Below are 18,567 nucleotides of genomic sequence, written 5' to 3' on the forward strand. Positions count from 1 at the left end.
CATGAATAGTTAGTGGTTTCCACTTCTGTTTGAGTTTGATGTTGTTGTTCTAGATCAGTGGTATTAGATAGAAACTAATCCATGGATAAGTATCTCTGCTTTAGTCTTAAAATGTAATGTCATCTATGATTTATTGTATTTTCATTTGTTTTAGTTTTTAAAATATAATGTTATTTGTTTTGTTGTATTTTCATTTATTTTAGTTTTAAAATATGATGTTATTTATTTTGTTGTATTTTCATTTATTTTAGTTTTAAAATGTAACATTATTTGTTTTATTATATTTTCATTTGTTATAATTTTAAAATGTAACATTATTTGTTTTATTGTATTTTCATTTGTTTTAGTTTTAAAATGTAATATTATTTGCTTTATTGTGTTTTCATTTATTTTAGTTTTAAAATGTAATGTTATCTCTGTTTTATTGAAATTTCATTTATTATATTAAATACTTACCAATTACATTTTAACTTCCTTTGGTGGCACGTACCTGTTTAACACTTCTGGTCTAGAACACTGAAAAGTGACTTATCCTGGATCACACAGCTGCTATGTGTCAGAGTGCATTCAGGTCTCTCTGGTTCCAAGGTTTGCTCAACTTCTTCAACTTCTGATATACCAAATTGCCTCTTACTATTATTATTTTTGCTGTTGCTGTTCAGTCATTTTCAGTTGTATCCAACCCTTTATGACCCCATTTAAAGTTCTGTTGGCAAAGATACTGGAAAAGTTTGCCATTTTTTTTCTTCCAGTATAATTTACGGGTGAGGTTTGGAAACTGGGGCAAAAAGGATTGAGTGATTTGCTCCAAATCACAGAGCTACTAAGTGTCTGAGGCCATATTTGAACTCTGGAATGACAGTGTTCCAGACTCTAAGCCAGGTGCTCTGTGCAGTATGGTATCACCTTATTGCCCACAATTATTGTAGTTATTACAAATTAATGGTTAATGGTAGCTGGACGGCATCACCTTTACTTCTTCAATAGGAATTAGGGAATTGTTTGATAAATTGGTCTGGGGCTCATTTACCCAGATATTGGTGAGGTAAGGGGGGATGTGGCAGAGCCAGAACTCACTCCAGATTTCGAAGTCTCTTCAACTCTTCCTTCAGCGTTTTGTTTTCTTCCTTTAGCCCGTTCATTTCATTAGCTATGGATAAACAGAACAAACATCAGCTTGGCTTGGGCAGGGATCAGAATTAGAGTAACTCTGGACCTGTCTGCCCCAAGGAATAAATTGCCCCTCTGTGAATAGTCAGATACTTTGTGAAGGGCCATCACCAGTTTACTTGCCAGAAAATATTTCAGCAATAACCCATAAAAAACCTCCTAGGCCACCTTGGAGGAAATTAGTCCCTCAATGGGATGTGGTCTCAGTTTTCATATCTATAAGATGGGGTATTGGTTTTACCCATTGTGGTAGATAATATTGGTCTGGATTCTCTGTTTTTCTTTGCCCAGTAAATCATGCCAAATGGAATGAGTCAATGGTTGGGACGGATTCCCAGGGGTAAATAGTAATTTCAGGGCTGGAATGTGTGTGTGTGTGTGTGTGTGTGTGTGTGTGTGTGTGTGTGTGTGTGTGTTAACAAAAGCTAAAAGTCATAGAATTGTAGAGTTGGAAGTGACTTAGAGGTCATTTAGTACAGTTTTTCTTTTACTTCCTTTCCCTCTCTTTATTATCTTTCAACCCCAACAACATCAATACAATCTCCTCTATGAAGCTTTCCTTGATCCCCCACAACTAGAAATAATCTGTTCCTCCTTTGAAGGGTACAGGTATTCATTTTTACCTTCCCTATGGATTCAACAAGTATTGTAATTACATATGTTGTTGCTTTATCCTTTTGACTTCAGTGGTTGCTCTTTGAGACTAGGCCTGTAATTTTTGTTGTCTCTTCTACATGTTTTTGCCCATTTTGAGTATGCAATAAATAACTATTGACTGGCTCAGGTGCCGAAAAGGTACAAGACTTCAATGGGTTTCCTCTTATTTTTTGTTCTTTTCACAAATGCTCCACAATGTACACAAAGTGATGCTCATATGTACATGTGTGTTCATATGTATACACACACACGCACACACACATATATAATATATATATATATATATATGTAGACATGGACATATAAATAGACACACTCATCTATCTCACACATCTGTATAGTGCCTTCCATCCCCATACTCATGCAGACATAGGTGCACATTCACAGACATATGCTGTTCTTGTTGAGTCGTTTCAATCATGCTTGACTCTTTGTGACCCTATTTAGGGTTTTCTTGGCAAAGATCTTGGAATGCTTTGCCACTTCCTTTTCCAGCTCATTTTGCAGATGAGGAAATGAGGGAAGCAGGATTAAGTGATTTGCCCAGGGTCACAAAGCTAGTTAATGTCTCAGGACAGATTTGAATTCATGAAGATTACTGATTCTAAGCCTGGCACTCTATCTACTGTACCATCTAGCTGCACTGCCCCTCCTTCCTGTATACAAACACACAAACATACATGGTCATGATTACTGAAATTATATACATGCTGATAATACTATATATATATGCATATACATATATATTTATATATATAAATAAAATACTTTATATTTTATAATAGAAGACACTGAGGTTCAGGGAGATTATATGATTCATTCAGGAACCCACAGCTAGTATAAGGTGGAATTTGAGTTCAGGTCTTCCTGATTCCACATTTAACTATTTTTCTACCATACTCTGCTAATTTTCTAAAAATGAACCCTTATATAAGCACAAACATTAATAACATGCCACAAACATACATTTATTCACAAGCATTCCTTTACAATACAGTCCCTTATTCACACAGTCATATGCCCTTAGCCAATCATGTACATACATACACATGTGCACACTCACACATACATGTGCATACACATGTATCCATAATACAAGCATAAATTCTCATGCAATATATACATATTCACTACCCCTACATGTCTTCATCAACATTTACATGAACAGAAGTTTTTCTTTTTCAACCAAGAATTTTCAGAGAAGTAAAATCTTCTGTGGATTACTGGGAGAATTGTTAGGAGTTGAGGAGAAGATTCAATCATATCTTTTACCCCTCACACCTTGAATATGAGATTCTTTTTTCAGCTGATTTTCCTGGGAGTTTCTTCTCAGTCTAGGATAGAGCCTCGCAGGTGCATAGGGAGCCCACACAAGCATCTCCTTTCCTTTGCTCCTATTCAGGAAGGGCTGTCTTAAAACCCATCATTCATCTTGAAGCATTGCACATTTATAGTATTATTATATTATATAATATTTCCCTTCCTTTTAAAAGCTGAAGCTTTGAAGGACTTTTTTCTAGTCCCTGGATCATCTGCCTTCTTAGCTAATGGAACACCAGATGACAGAGGGGAGCACAATAGAGATTGAAAACAACCCTTGAGGTACTTTTTAGAAAATGCAGACACCAGAAAGCTTCTAGGGAGATTGGTTGACCTACCAAACTAATTTTCCTAAATCACAGGTCTAACCAATGTGATTCCCTTACTCAGGAAACACCAGTGTCTTCCTATTGCATCTAGGGAAAATAAATTCCTGTTTGACATTTAAAACCTTTGACAAATGAGTCCCAACCCATCTTTCTGGAATTCCTACATTCTATAATTCAGTCAAAATGGTCTTTTTGCAATTCTTCGTGTCTTATCTTTTATTTCTGTGTTTTTGCATAGAATGTCCTTCCCCTCCCATGCCTGGAATGCCCTGCTTACCCACTCATCCCTGACTCTTAGAATCTCCTATTTCCCACAAAATTCGCTTTTAGGTCCCATTTTCTACATGAAGTCTTTGCTAAGCCTTTCCTACCTCCAAGACCCAGATCTGACTGCCAAAAGTGTTTAAGTTTATTTCATGTAATCTTGTGTGTGTGTGTATATTATATATATATACCTGTGCACACATATATACATATATAGTATGTGTTTAAAATAAATATAGACATATGCACATACAAATATACATATATTCACATATACATTCACATTAATGCCCACAATATTTCTTCTAATAGAGTATAATTTTGGGGGGGTTAGAGACAATTATATTTTGTTATTTGTGTCTCAAACCTTCTGGCACAATGACTGGCACATAATAAGCACTTGATGAATGCTTTTTGATTAACTGAGCGTTTGACTTACTGAGGATAAAGATGTGCTGTAGGCTCTGGAGATGAGAATTCTCATATTCATGCTGCTTCTTCTTGGCCAGCTCTTGAGTCACCATGCATCTGTCACAGAGGCCAGCCCTCAGCCTGAAATGAGAGTCATCTGGTTAATTGTTTCTGTACCAAAGCTGCACCTTTCCTTCTTCCCTCCCTTCTCAACTCAGGCCTGTTGGAGGTCATTGGATCTAATATAGGAATCGCCCGTTAGGATAACCTAAATATAGTTTGGAATTGGAAAGAAACCTAGAATGGGCTGTACTTATCTTTGGGTTGTATTTTAATTCAGAAAGAGGAAGACAAGAGATGAGAAGAAACTTCTTTAAATGGATTTTCTCATTATATTCTATAGGTATTCCTGAAAAGTTTAATATAAATGGAATTCTTATAAAGTGAATGCTATTATAAATACAACCAAAGAGAGTTCTATGAAAAATACTTTTACAGGGAATCTGTGTATTCTGATAATTCTAATCACAGGAGGGAGTGTGATATAATTGGACTTGAATTGGACTTCTGAGTGCCATTTACGATCTAGGTATTTGGAGTAAGGCATTTCATCTTTTACAGATTCAGTTTCCTCATCTATAAAATGGAAATCATATTACTTGAACTACCTACCTCACAGAGTGGTTGTGAGAATCAAGTTAGATAATGTATATGTTAGCAGTTTGAAAAATGGAATAATGTAAAATCTCTAAAATGCTAAATAATTTATAGAGATTTTGAGATACATAATACATATATATGTGTATATGATAATAATTGTAGCAATTATTAGACTCTATTTGGTTGATACATTTGGATTTTCATATATGAGAATTGTATTGGAGAAAACTCTGAATTAAGAATCAGGAGACTAGAATTTGAGAATCCCTTAAATGAGAAATAATTTCCAAGTCATGTTCTATTACTAACAAAGGGAAATTTATTACTTAAATAAGACCCTGTGGGCTGCTGCTGCTTGTCCTGCTGGGTCCTTCCGGTGGACAGGACTTACCTGTTTTCTAATACCTTCACATTCTCCTTCAGGGCTTTCTGCTGTTCCCGAAGCTGGTGGTTTTTGGCGAATAGCTCTTCAATCCTCTGGGCATCTCTAACTCAAAGAAAGAAGGAGGAGACAATGAAAATGATCTTTTGCCTTCAGCAAGGAAAATTTCCAAATAAAAAAAAAGTTTTTTAAGATTGGCCTGGATAGGAGAAGGACTAAAAGCAGGGGATACCAGCTAGGAGACTATCACAGTAGTCCAGGTGAGAGAGCATGAAGGCCTAAACTGGAATCATAGGATCATGGGAGTTTTTAATTAAAAAGGATTTTAGAGTCTGTCAGGATTAGAGGGAGCATAATAGAGAAGAGTTGGACATGACTGATGTTTTGTTAATTAGAGGATCTGAGTTCAAATACTGACTCTGCCACTAATTTGCTCTATGACTCTATCCCTGTGACTTAGGATCATAGGATATAGAGCTATAAGGGATCTTAGAGAATGTTTAATTAAATTGATATGGAGAAAGATTGATATGGAATTGACATGGAGAAAAATATGCCAGGTTACACAGGAGGCAAACCATCAGAGAGGTTTTTTGGCTTGTTTCTAGGATTCCTGCCACTACAACAAGCTGACTTTTCTTTATTGTTTTTTCATCTGGAGAATGAGTGGGTTGGAGCAGATCATTTTTAAGGTCCTGCTTTACTTAGACTTTCTATCACTTCTATGTAGTTCATTCAAATGAAGGATGGAGCACTATTTCTAGTTTGCCAAAGATGGTTTGCCTCCTCTGCTTTCCTATCCCTCTGGAGCTCCTCCCTCCATTGGTGGTATTTTGAGCTTGGTACCCCCAGCCTCCATATTGAACCATAAAACTGGGAGACCCAGCAGAAACTCTAAGGGAAAAAGGCCAATCTCCTGTAGGCTTCATATATCACTTAGGGCTGGGGGAGGCTCTCTATAGTGGAAGGGGTTTTTGCCAAACTCTGACATATTTCTTTTGAAGATTTCCTCTGGATCCTTAGAGAGAACACTAAGCATCAGCTCACACAGCAATGGTGTCCCCCGTTCTGCTGAACTCACCGGCACTTCTCTGTGTTAAGCTCCAACAACTTGTTCTGCAGCCCTGCAAGAGGGGGAGGATGTTAGGACACTGAGCAAACAGTTTCATTTCAGAACTAAGACATTGTCTGTTTAGTGTTTGGGCACCTTATCTGGCAGAAGGACGTGGAAATGAAGAAGCTCTGTGGTTCTTTTATGGGAGGAGATCTAGCTGAAAAGAGGTGTTAGAATTTCAGTAATGAGTCATTAACCTTTCTCTTCTCATCCATTACAAGGGCCTTTCCTGGCTGTCTTTAACCAATGATTAATTGTGCTCTCCTATCAAAGCCATGTATGGGTATTTCCAGAGCCCTCCCTCACTACTTATCTCTCCAGCCCTGGTACATGTACCTTGGTACAATGGTAAGGGCCATGGATTTGGAGTCAGAAAATATATATTTGTATTTGCTAGATACAGTTGTGTGGAACTGAGAAGACTCATTTTTCTGAGTTTGAATCAGGCTTCAAACATTTACAAGTTGTATGAGACTGGGCACCTCACTTAATTCAGCATCTCTGGGTCCAAGTTCTGTGCATTCTTATCTTCCCAAACCTAAATCCTCATTTCAGGGCAACTTGAATGTGGTTCCCTCCCAAAAGGCTCCTACTTTTTAGAGATGGGAGGGAGACCTACAAAAGGAGGATATGTTCCTTTTTTTTTTTTTTTTTTTTTTTCAGGAGAACTATTTATTTTATAACCAACAAATGCTCTTTATGAGGACCCTGCCATTTATACCACCTTAATATGACATGGGCATTTAGAACCTTCTTTCAATCAAGGTGCCATAGTATTAGGGAGCATCGTAAGGTACATCTTGGAAGGTTCCAGCCCAAAATATTGCTTAGCCCACAGTGTGACCTTGCTCTTGTCTCCTTGGAGGCTGGATCATACCGAGGACTTCTTTTTCATGGATGTCCTTCAACTTGTTCAAGCATTCGGTGAAACAGTCCATGGCTGGGAGCCAGTCCTGGAAACTTTCTTCCCGTGCTCGTCTTGTGGCAGTTGGAACTTTCTCCTTTGGTGTTATCTCATTTTAGTCTCTGACCTTAAAAAAATTAGTCATTACATGTAGAGAGTAGAAGTAGTAGGGTAATAGTGATGGAGCCACACAGAACCTAATGGAGTTTTTTTGACTTCATATGAAGTTAAATGCAAGAATCCAGAAGAACTATCATTTATTCTTTGGTGATAGCAAAAGTTTCTGGGAAGATATGGCCCTTTAGCGAAGCCTCTCTACATAGACAAAGTGAAGTGAATGGTGAACTCTGTTCCCAAAGCTTTACTGTTCCTTCCTAACTCATTCATTCCCCTCCTCCCCCCACCAGCTATTGTTCCCTTGTCCCAGTGTAATAAATGCATTAGTGAAATTGGGAGTTTACAAGATCTAGCTTCAAATAGCAACTTAAAAAAAATTACTTGCATGACCATAGACGAATCCCTCTAGTTTCCTCAGTTTTCCTCTTTAAAATAAGAGGGTTAGACACTCATCTCTAAGGTCTATTTTAGCTCTAATTGCTGTTTTCCCATGATTCTCTGATCTAAACAACAGTTTCTACCAAGATCTCAGATATGGCTGAATAGAGAGGGGACATATCTGACAACTGGGTTCATTGGCAAGATGAATCTTGTATCTACATGGAGAAAAGACATCTCCTGCTTCTTAGACATTGAGAAGGAACATACACATATACAACACATGCACGTACACATGCACACACACACATGCCACTGCCACCAAGAATCATTTAAAATTTCAGTAGCTAGCCTTAGCAGTGCACAGCAGACTGAAATAATGAGAATGTCTATTGTTCTACTGGATTAAGATACCAAAAGGCTTGTCATGAGTTATGGTTGATCTATTTGTTTGATGTTCTTAGTTCTATAATAGAATGCAAAGCAGGCTTGTAATTTAGTTGTTGAACCTAATTAACTTCTATTTAAAACACACACACACACACACACACACACACACACACACACGGCAGCTTATAAAATCTTTTTTCAAGGCTCTTTTTGAAAACTCACATTGAAGTAATGCCAAGTGGAAGTTGATGTATGTGGGAAATTTTTCTAAGAATGGGGTTCATTTTGGGCTGGAACTAGCCATTGATCTTATTGCAGCCATTTCTTTATTCATTCAAATCATTTATTAAACAAAAAAATCATCAAACACCCCCAGTATTCTCAGGTTTATATTCTTGGATGTAAGAGAGTTAGGAGGAAAAGATGTAATCCTTGTGCTTGGGAAGCCCATATTGAGTAGAGAAAAGCTTGATTTAGTAGAAAAAGCACTAGGCCTGGGACTAAGAAATATGTTTAAATATTGACTCTGAATATTAAAAAAATTCCCCCTCTCAAAAAACAAAAAAACATGTGACCTTGGACAAATCACTAAAGTTACATGCTGTAGCAGGCAGAGAACTGGACTTGAAGTTCATCTTAAGTCCAGAAAAATATGGATTTGAACCCTTCATCAATTATTTACTAGCTATTTGAGTTTTTTTAATTATTAATTTTATAATTATATCTTTTTTTGACAGTACATATGCATAGGTAATTTTTTACAACATTATCCCTTGCACTCACATCTATTCTGAATTTTCCCTCCTTCCCTCCACCCCCTCCCCTATATGGCAGGCAGTCTCATACATGTTAAATGTGTTATAGTATATCCTAGATACAATATATGTGTGCAGAACTGAATTTCTTGTTGCACAGGAAGAATTGGATTCAGAAGGTAAAAGTAACCTGGGATGAAAAACAAAAATGCAAACAGTTTACACTCATTTCCCAGTGTTCCTTCTCTGGGTGTAGCTGAGTCTGTCCATCAATTGGAACTGAATTAGATCTTCTCTTTGTCGAAGATATTAACTTCCATCAGAATACATCCTCATACAGTATCGTTGTTGAACGCTAAAGGGTCAGCTCTTTTTATAAAGAGGTTAAATGTGTTGTCTAGAGCCATTCAACTGTGAAAACAAAGATGGAAGAGCAGGTGGATCAGGCCCAAGGTAATTCTGTGCTGGAGGTACCATGATTTTGAGGGAATTGAGGGGTTGAATGACAACATAGCTGAAAGATCTTGGAAACAACAATTGATGATTTTATTATTACAAAAAACCAAGATCATCCTAAAAAAATCAATAACTAGTTACCTATAATTCTACTTTCCTAACACTAAAATAACCTTTTAAATAATAATTGACTGTACCTGGAACTTTAAAATTTACAAAAAACTTTATGAATATCTCATTTGAGATCAACATAATCACAACAACCCTATGAGTCAGACATGGCAAGAATTATTATCCCCAGTGGTCATTGTCATTGCTATATCCCCAGTTGCACATGGTCAATTAGTTTATAAGTGTCAGAGATAGAATTAGAATGATGATCTTCTTATCTCTGAATCTAAATTCCTATTTTTTCTACCACACTACCACATTCTACCAATCCTTTATCAGATTAATGTACACATGGATTGAGGATATTTGTGATGAAGATATTAAAAAGATATTAAGCAGACTTTAAAAATAATTTTCCATAGCAGATCTACGTTAAACTTAATTAAAGATCCAATTGATTGTGTTTAGTAATGAAGAGAGCCATTTATACCCAGAGAGAGGGCGATGAGAACTAAATGTGGCGGATAACATAGCAATTTCACTCATTTTGTTATTGTTTGCTTGCATTTTTGTTTTCCTTCTCAGGTTTTTTTCTCTTTCTAGATCCGATTTTTCTTGTACAGCAATATAACTGTATAAATATGTATACATATATTGGATTTAACATATATTTTAACATATTTAACACACATTGAACTGCCTGCCATCTAGGGGAGGGCGTGGGGGGAAGGAGGGAAAATTTTGGACAGAAGGTTTTGCAAAGGTCAATGTTGAAAAAATTACACATGCATATGTTTTGTAAATAAAAAAGGACTAACTTTGAAGTCTTATTATTTAAAAAAAGACCTAATTGATTGAAAGGTGCAGATACTGCTGTACTTATTCTTAGTAGGGTATATAAAATTTGATTGAGAAGAGCACAATGATGCTTTAAAAATATTCTTATAACAAAGTGTCTTTCACATATGTTTTTTAAACCACATAGGCTTATAGTGGGCACAAGTAGGTGATAGCATATTACCAATGAAGAATAGGTAGTTAAGTGGTGCTAAAATAGATCTGCAAAAGGAAATGACAAATGACGAAACGCTTCAATATCTTAGCCAAGAAAACTCCAAATGAGATCATGAAGTCAGACATGACTGAAAATGACTAAACAACATTAACAATGAAGATGCAAAAGAAGTTTTGTAAAGGATATTATTTGTTGTATATAGGACTGATCAAAAATGATTACCAGTGCACAACCTGCATGTTCTATTTTGTTGATATGTATGAGGTAGAATTAGGAACCCAGTATTTTGGTGGAATCTCTATGGAAGATTTATTAAAGGACATAGACATAGATAATTGTTGTATAGGATGAGCAAACATATGAGGGTTGTCATCTGTATCATGGGAACAAAAAGGATAACTATGTCAAAACTATGTAAAACTCTATTTTTAAACAAATGTCGAAAGCTAAAAGTAGAAGAATTTAGAATAGGTCTAGAAGGGGACCCAGAATAGAAGCATTTTCTATCTTTCTTTGTTAGTTCATTTCAGCAATGAGCTTCACTAAAGGACAGAAGTGGATTGTAAGATTTTTTGCCTTGTATTTTATATGTTTATTTGATTTTTGCTTTTGTTGATAGTTGTTTTTACAATTAAAAGATCAAACTAACAATAATTTCCAAAAAAGGGACCTAAGGATCTACTCTTGGACAGGACTTTGGAGCTCTGTTTTGAAATTGTATAGTACCTCTAAAATCTTGATGTTTTCATAGGTCTATTCTTCTGAGTATCTCAATTTTACAGATTGATTTCCTTGATCCTCCCACTGATCTTCTGTGAGGAAGGGAGGTGTCAAACACATAGCCCTTTCTTTTTCTTTGAGCTTTTTCAAAGATAGGTTCTCTTTCACTATAAATGCAAAGTGTGATTGTTATTAGTTTTATAGCTTAAATCTTCCACAAGTATATCATTTTAAAATTCACAAAGTGCTTTCACAACCATTATCTCACTTGATCCCCACAATTATCCTGTGGGATACTTAGAGCAGAAATTATTATCCCCATTTTATAGAGGAGGAAGTTGAGACTAGAAAAGGTAAAATTATTTGACTAAAATCACAAAGTTATGATAAATCTGCTCCTAATTCTCATGACAATATAACCACTATTGGCCAAGCACATTTTGCTTAGATATGACAAAAGAGAGAAGAGAGAGTTACTTAATTATTGTATGGAGAGAAAACTTTTAGTAATCATAGTATCCTCTTCTAAACAGACTACTTGCATGAATTTAACCCAGGTCATAGACAACTTGGTTAATTTATGTTGCTTTGCTAAATTCAGATTTTGGGGTATAGGAAGACTGCTCAGCTCCTAGAATCACAAATCTCAGAGTTGCAAAGAACTTTAAAAAAACCAGTTAGTCCAATTTCTTATCCCAAGTTGTAACTCTAGACTCTGCTTAAAGTTATCCCTTGATGGGGAGTTCACAAAACCACCCTGGGAAGCACATTCCTTTCACTTTGGGAAAATCGAATTGTTAGGTAGTTTTTCCTTTCATTGAGCCAAAGTTTTGCTCTGTTCATTTCTTGGTTCTGATTCTATTTTATAAAGGGGAGTGGCAATGGAATTTTTTGTTGAGACAAAGAAAAGGAATTTGAGTGAGGTAGTCAAGTTATTAAGAAGTGGTAATTGCCTATAAAAAGTTTTAACTAGGTGTTTAAGGTTGAGGTATAAACATTAATAAGTAGTTTTAAGAAACCAGGTTGGAAACCTCAACCATTGTGGTGAACAGGGGAAATTGTGAAGTGGCTCATATTGAGTGTGAAATGTTTTTATTTCCACCATAGACCAATGCTTGTTACTTATGTGTTCCCAACATAAATCAATCTTTCTCCCAGAGGAAAAGGTAAAAAAGCTGGAAGAATGTCTCTACACATTCCAGATGTTAGAATGAAGATTGACTGAAGCAACAGATGCAAATGCTTCTAGGGAGGAAAAAAAAGAACCTGAGGTGGAAGAAGGGAGCTACTAGATGAGAGAGGTCATCTGGTAGAGGAATAAGAGGAAGTAGAGTTGTAGTTAGTGATTCCCTGCTCAGTGTACTGAGATAGTGATAACAAAAATATAGAAATCTATTGGCTTTCTGGGCAGCTATATGGTACAGTGAATAGAATACTTGGCTTGGAGTCAGGAAGACTCATCTTTTTAGACACTTAGTAATTGTGTGATTTTTCACTTAGCCCTGTTTGTTTCAGTTTCTCATCTGTAGAATGAGTGGAGAAGGAAGTGACAAATGACTCCAGTGTTCCTGTCAAGAAAACTCCAAATGGGGTGATGAAGAGTCAGACATAATTGAAGTGACTAACCAAAAATCTCCTCCTGGAGTTTCTATCTATAGATATAGGCCCTTAAGACATCCAAATAGATGACAATTATCCACTCTGAGATTCAACTGAATCACAAATGATGCTACTAGAAGAAACATTTAAAAAATTATGCATAATTATAAAGTCTTGGCAAGAAACAGAAGACTACAGGGTGCAGTTTGTAATTCCCTGACTATTGTCTATCAAAGCTAAAGAATGCAGAAGAGAAAAATTAACTTGTTGGCTGAGAAGGTATTTCTGAGAATGAGATTTGGATTTCTCCATCATGGGTTTACAATATAAGGTTGACAGATTCCTGGCCAGGAATCAACTATATCTAACAAAGATTGGTAAGGATGTTTTTGTCAGATGTCTTTCAAACTTAATCAACCCATCATTAAACTGAAAAAAGATTGGTTGGTTTGAGGAAGGACTGTACATATCCTTGAAAATCAGAGAGTTTAGGGTGTAACCTTAAAGAAGGAAGTCAATTGACAAACTAGCATTTATTAAATTATCTACTATATGTCTGTCATTGTGTTAAGTGTTTGGTATATAAATAAAGGTAAAACAACAGACCCTGCTATCAAAGAGTTCACAGTCTAATGGGTGAGATCACACCTATATACAAATAAATCATGTACTGTACATGATAAATTGTCACCAATTCATTAAGATTATTAAGGAGAACTGGGACCAATTTCTTTAAAAAGGTGGGACTTTTGCTGAGTCTTAAAGAAAGCCTGGGAAGCTAAGAGGTAGAAATGGAAAGGGAAAGTGTTCCTGGTATGAGGGATTATCAATGAAAACATTCATGCAGGAGATGGTGTTGTATTTGCCAAACAGCAAGGAAAACAGTGTTGCAGTCATTGGGAGAAGAATAGTTAAGAGAAGTTAAGGCAGCTGCAGATTATAGGAGACATAAACTCAAGAAAGGAACCAGGAGGAAAACCCATGCTATCAAGTATCTCTAGATAAATGTACAAGGTTTAAGTAATGAACAAGAAGAACCAATGGTCCTAATTCAAGTGGGCAAATTTGACTTCAAAACTTGTTCTGTGACTTGGTGTGCTGGAACACATGATTGGACTATGGCTTCAAAAGAAATACTACAGGTAAAAGAAGCATTGGAGTAGAATTGAATAGTTAGAAAGAATAGTCATGTTGCGACCAGATTTGGGAAGTGTAATGTGCTGTTGTCTCCAGAAGCTGCCCATCGCTCTCTGGGAGGAGATCTGCTGTGTCAACTCATATTCTTCTTCCTGTAGAGAGCCGTTGTCTCCAGACAGTTGCCGTCAACTCTGGTCCAGAGAAGTGATTTCCCTTCCTGCAGAGAGCTGCCTCAAGTCTGGTCTAGAGCAGAGACTCACTTTTCCTCCAGAGCTGCCCTTTTTTATCCTCCCAGAGAATGGACGTGGGATAACGCAAGGGCTTCTGGGAAAAATTACTTCTACCAATGAACTTGCTCCTCCTAAGCATGCAAGCTCTTCCCCAGAAATTCACAAGTAAACTCACAAGTAAACTTTTTCATGGCCAGAACTAGAGAATTGTCAAGTACCGACTTAGCACTTCGTAAGAACCTAATATCTCATTATCTCATTAGCACTACGTAAGAACCTAACAGGGAAGCATGATGGAAAGTATTTGGTGAAAGTCAAAGGACAGAGAGATAGAAATGATTTTTGTCATTAGAATATCCCACAGATGGTCTTGACAGAAAGAAATAAATGAGGATTTTGAGCAACTAATTATAAAAGTTAATGTGAAAGGATAATATGTAGTAGTGATGGGAGACTTCAACCTTTTAGAACTCTGTCAAAAGCAGATTAGCTAATACCATTTAGTTTTGCCTTAGTGATAAATGAAATTATCAAAAGGTAGAGAAAAAACATTCTGCATATAATTATCATTTGTATAGAGCAGAAATGATGGAAATCTGTATAATAATGAATGACCATTAGTATTCCATTCTAGAATTTATCATAGAAAAGAGAAACCTAGGCATAGTCTGATATATACTTTAGGTTTTTGAAAAGTAGATTGCAATGAGTTCAGAGAAAAAATAGGGAGGATCCCATGGATTATAAAGTGTCACCATAGGCAGAATGTGAGATGCCCCAAAATAAGATTCTGAAGACACAAAGGGAAATAAGGTAATTCAAATAAGAAGGAAAATGGGATTTGTTTAAAGAGACATATATAGGCACAGAGATTTTATAAACTAATTTAGCTTTTTAAAAATGTAGACAAAATGGAAATCAACTTGTCTTTTTAAAAATATAGAGAAAGGGGCAGGTAGGTGGTACAGTGGATAGAGCACCAGCCCTGAATTCCCCGAGTTCAAATTTGGCCTCAGACACTTAACACTTCCTAGCTGTGGACCCTAGGCAAGTCACTTAACCCCAATTGCCTCAGCCAAAAAAAAAAGTAGAGAAAATGGGACACTGTGAATTAATTCAATCATTTTGGAGAGTCATCCAGAATTATGTCCAAAAAGTTATAACATTGTGACCCAGCAATATCAACATTAGGTTTATTATAGAAGTCAAAGGGAACTGAGGGGATGGCCATCAGTTGGGTAATGGCTAAACCAGTTGTGATATATGATTGAGATGGAATATTGCTGTGCTTTAAGAAATGATGAGCAGTTTGATTTTAGAAAAACATGGAAATGCATGAAATAATGAAGAGTAAAATAAGCTGAACCAAGAGGAACTAGTGGTTCCCCAAGACAGGGGAATTAAGAGGATACAGTAACAATAATATTGTTCAAAGAATAACTGTGAACAACTAAGCTATTCTGATTATTAAAAAATATTCAAATCAGTTACAAGGTTCTTATTAAAGAAGATGTTATCTATCTCCCAAGAAAGAACTGATGAATGAAAGTATGCATAGTATGGTTTTACATACTATCCATACTTAATAGGTATGTTTTTTGTTGTGTCAAATGATGGCCTTATCTAGTACAGGGTATGGAAGGAAAGAGGGAAACACTTAAAATAGAACTTAAAATGTAACAAAAATGGAAAAATTAAATTAAAAAATGTATAGAAGATTGAAATAAGGCCAAGTCACAGCATGAATATTATAGTTTCAGACCTATACAGATAATATCAGGAATACTAAAGCTCAGCTGGTTAAGGAAACTAAGGATAATATATCTCTTAAATTTATATTGGAAGAAAAATGAGTATTGTTAGAGGGATAGGATCTTTTCTTGGGGTAGTTTAGGTGATAACAAAGAAAGGTAAAACTACTCAATTCTAATTTTCTTTCTATTTTTTCAACAATATGAATTTATATATGTACCACAAAAATGACTAAGGCACTTGATATTCAAGATTAGTAAGGGGATGTTTTAGGTGTCTATGATAACTTCAAGTCTCCTGATCCAGAGGAACCCCATTCTCCAGACCTAAAGAACTTTGCAGATAAGATTCATGAGCCATTGTCAGCAATATATGAAAAATCATGGAGAATGAGAGAAGTGCCACAAGATTGAAAAAGGGTAAATGTCCTGATTTTCAATAAAGGGAAGAAAGGAGAGCCTTCAAATTTAGGTTAGTGAGTTTAACTTTGACTCCTTAAAGAGATGATGGGTAAAATTCTAGAAAGGGAATCAGAGATTACAAGGAGTTAGTTTTGTTGAGGATAAATCATGCTAGATTAACCTCATTTCCGTTCCTTCTTTTTGATAGGTTACCAATGTAGTAGATTAAAAAAAAAAGCTATGGATAGAGTTTACTTAGATTTTAACAAGATTTTGAGAAAAGCATTTTATACTATTTTTATGAAGAAGTCAGAGAAATCTAGATTATGTGATAATATAATCACACAGATTCAGGATCACTTGCAAGGTTGGACACAGAGCAGTTGTTAATGGTTGAATTCTAACATGGCAGGAGGGCTTCAGGGCAGGGCTCCAGCTATATGCTTGATCTTGTGCTGGTGAACACTTTTGTCAATGACTTGGATAAAGATGTATGCCCATCAGATTTTCAGATGATTAAAAGTTGGGAGCAGTAGCTAATAGAATCCAAAAATATCTTGGCAAGGGTAAAGTACTGGACTAAATCAAATGAAATTCAAAAGAGATATATGTGAAGTTTTGTATTTTAGTACAAATGCCAACTCTATTAAAATGGAGGAAGCATGGGTAGATAGCACTTTGAATCAGAATCTTGGTCTTGGAATCAGATACTTACTAGCTGTGTGAGCCTGTGCAAGTCATTCCATTCTGTTTACCTCAGTTTCCTCTTCTCTAAAATGAGCTGGAGAAAAAGATAGTAAACCATCCTACTATCTCTGTCAAGGAAACTCCAAATGCAGTCTCAAAGAATCATCAAAGAATCAAAGTTGAACACGACTGGACAACAATAGTGACAGTAGCTCAATATGAATTGGTAGTGATTTGGCAGCCACCGCTTTCCCCCTCCCCCCAAAACCAAAATGACAACAACAACAATAAAAACAAAAAACAAAACAAAACAAAAAAACAAATTACTTCAATCACAAGCAACATTAGAAGAAGGCATAGCTCTCAGAAACAGGGAAATGATAATCCCATTATATTCTGCCTTTGTCAGATTGTGTTCGATTCTGAGTGCCACAGTTTAAGGACTGGAGAATGTTCAGAGGAGGCAAACTGGAATGGTGAAAGCTCTTGAGCTCATGAAATATGAGGATCTCTTGAAGCAGCTGGGTGTGTTTAGCCAGGAGAAAAGAAGCTTGGGGAGGAGTTGAGGCGGAACATGAGTGTCATGTTCAGGCAATTGAAGGGCTCCCATGTGGAAGAGGATTATATCTTTTCTGTTTGGCCCCAGAGGGCAGAACTAGAGCATTAGGTAGAATTTGGAAAAATTATTAGGAAAAGCTAACAATGAGAGCTGTCCAAAACTATACTGGCTTTCTGGAGGGCTGATAATTTCCTCCTCATTGGAGGTCATTAAGCAGATATTAAGTGACCACTTGTTGGGTTTGTTACAGTGAGTGCTCCTTTCATGCATGGATTAAAATAGACGGCTTCTAAAGTCCCTTCCAACTCAGTTTCTGTGATTCTCTGATTTTGTAGGCAAATAAAAGAAAGCCAATTTTTCTTTCCCATGACAGCTCTTCAAATATTAGATGACAACAATCATGGCCCCCTTAAATCCACTCTTCTCCAAATTAAGCATGCTTAATTTCTTCAACTGATCCTGCTTGTCAATATTTTCTTTATGACCTGATGCTTGGAACTGAGCGTGAGCCCATCTGGATCTCAGGTATAATATGGCTTGTGAACTGTTATAAACTGGAACCAATAAGTGGAATAAGAACAGCCAAAATATTTTGACCTGAATATTTTCAAGAATTTATTGGTGAAGCAGAAATGATTGAAAGCCTTATTGAAGAAACTACTGATTGATTTTATACTGGATTTTTGTTTCTCATGAGGGAAAGCCTTGATTTCTAACTACACTCAGGAAGAATAGCACATCATCCAGTCAGAACAATCTCAAATATTGAAACCACAGTGTCAAAGTTAGTAAGGTCCTGTGTACTACAGCTATTTGAGATAAGTTATAACATATATTTAGTACTGTGCAATTAAAGCACTATATGCTATTATTATTGTTGTTATTTTCATATTTGTGTTATTATTGGAATTTTAGCTCTATTACTTACTAGTTGCATAGCTTTAGGCAAATTACTTGACCTAAGAAGACTAGATTTGATAATTTCTAGGGTGTACTCTAATGTTGTAGGACTTTGATGCTACATTCTTCTCAATTTCTGCCGTCACTGG

General features: G+C 36.1%; 1 protein-coding gene across 2 annotated transcripts in view; it reads right to left on the bottom strand.

The window, feature by feature from the left end:
- The window catches only part of RBBP8NL (RBBP8 N-terminal like), a 68,835-nt gene that overhangs the window by 33,870 nt on the left and 16,398 nt on the right, over positions 1-18,567 (bottom strand). For both annotated transcript variants that reach the window (XM_074288783.1, XM_074288784.1), the window contains exons 2-6: positions 7,185-7,338; positions 6,275-6,317; positions 5,203-5,298; positions 4,180-4,292; positions 1,078-1,150 (exon numbers count right to left, since the gene is read on the bottom strand). In XM_074288783.1, coding sequence (XP_074144884.1) covers positions 1,078-1,150; positions 4,180-4,292; positions 5,203-5,298; positions 6,275-6,317; positions 7,185-7,245 — 386 coding nt within the window. In that variant the 5' untranslated portion in view covers positions 7,246-7,338. The remainder of the gene's footprint in view (positions 1-1,077; positions 1,151-4,179; positions 4,293-5,202; positions 5,299-6,274; positions 6,318-7,184; positions 7,339-18,567) is intronic.

The sequence above is a fragment of the Sminthopsis crassicaudata genome, chromosome 2 (genome assembly GCF_048593235.1).
Source record: "Sminthopsis crassicaudata isolate SCR6 chromosome 2, ASM4859323v1, whole genome shotgun sequence".
Lineage (NCBI taxonomy): Eukaryota > Metazoa > Chordata > Mammalia > Dasyuromorphia > Dasyuridae > Sminthopsis > Sminthopsis crassicaudata.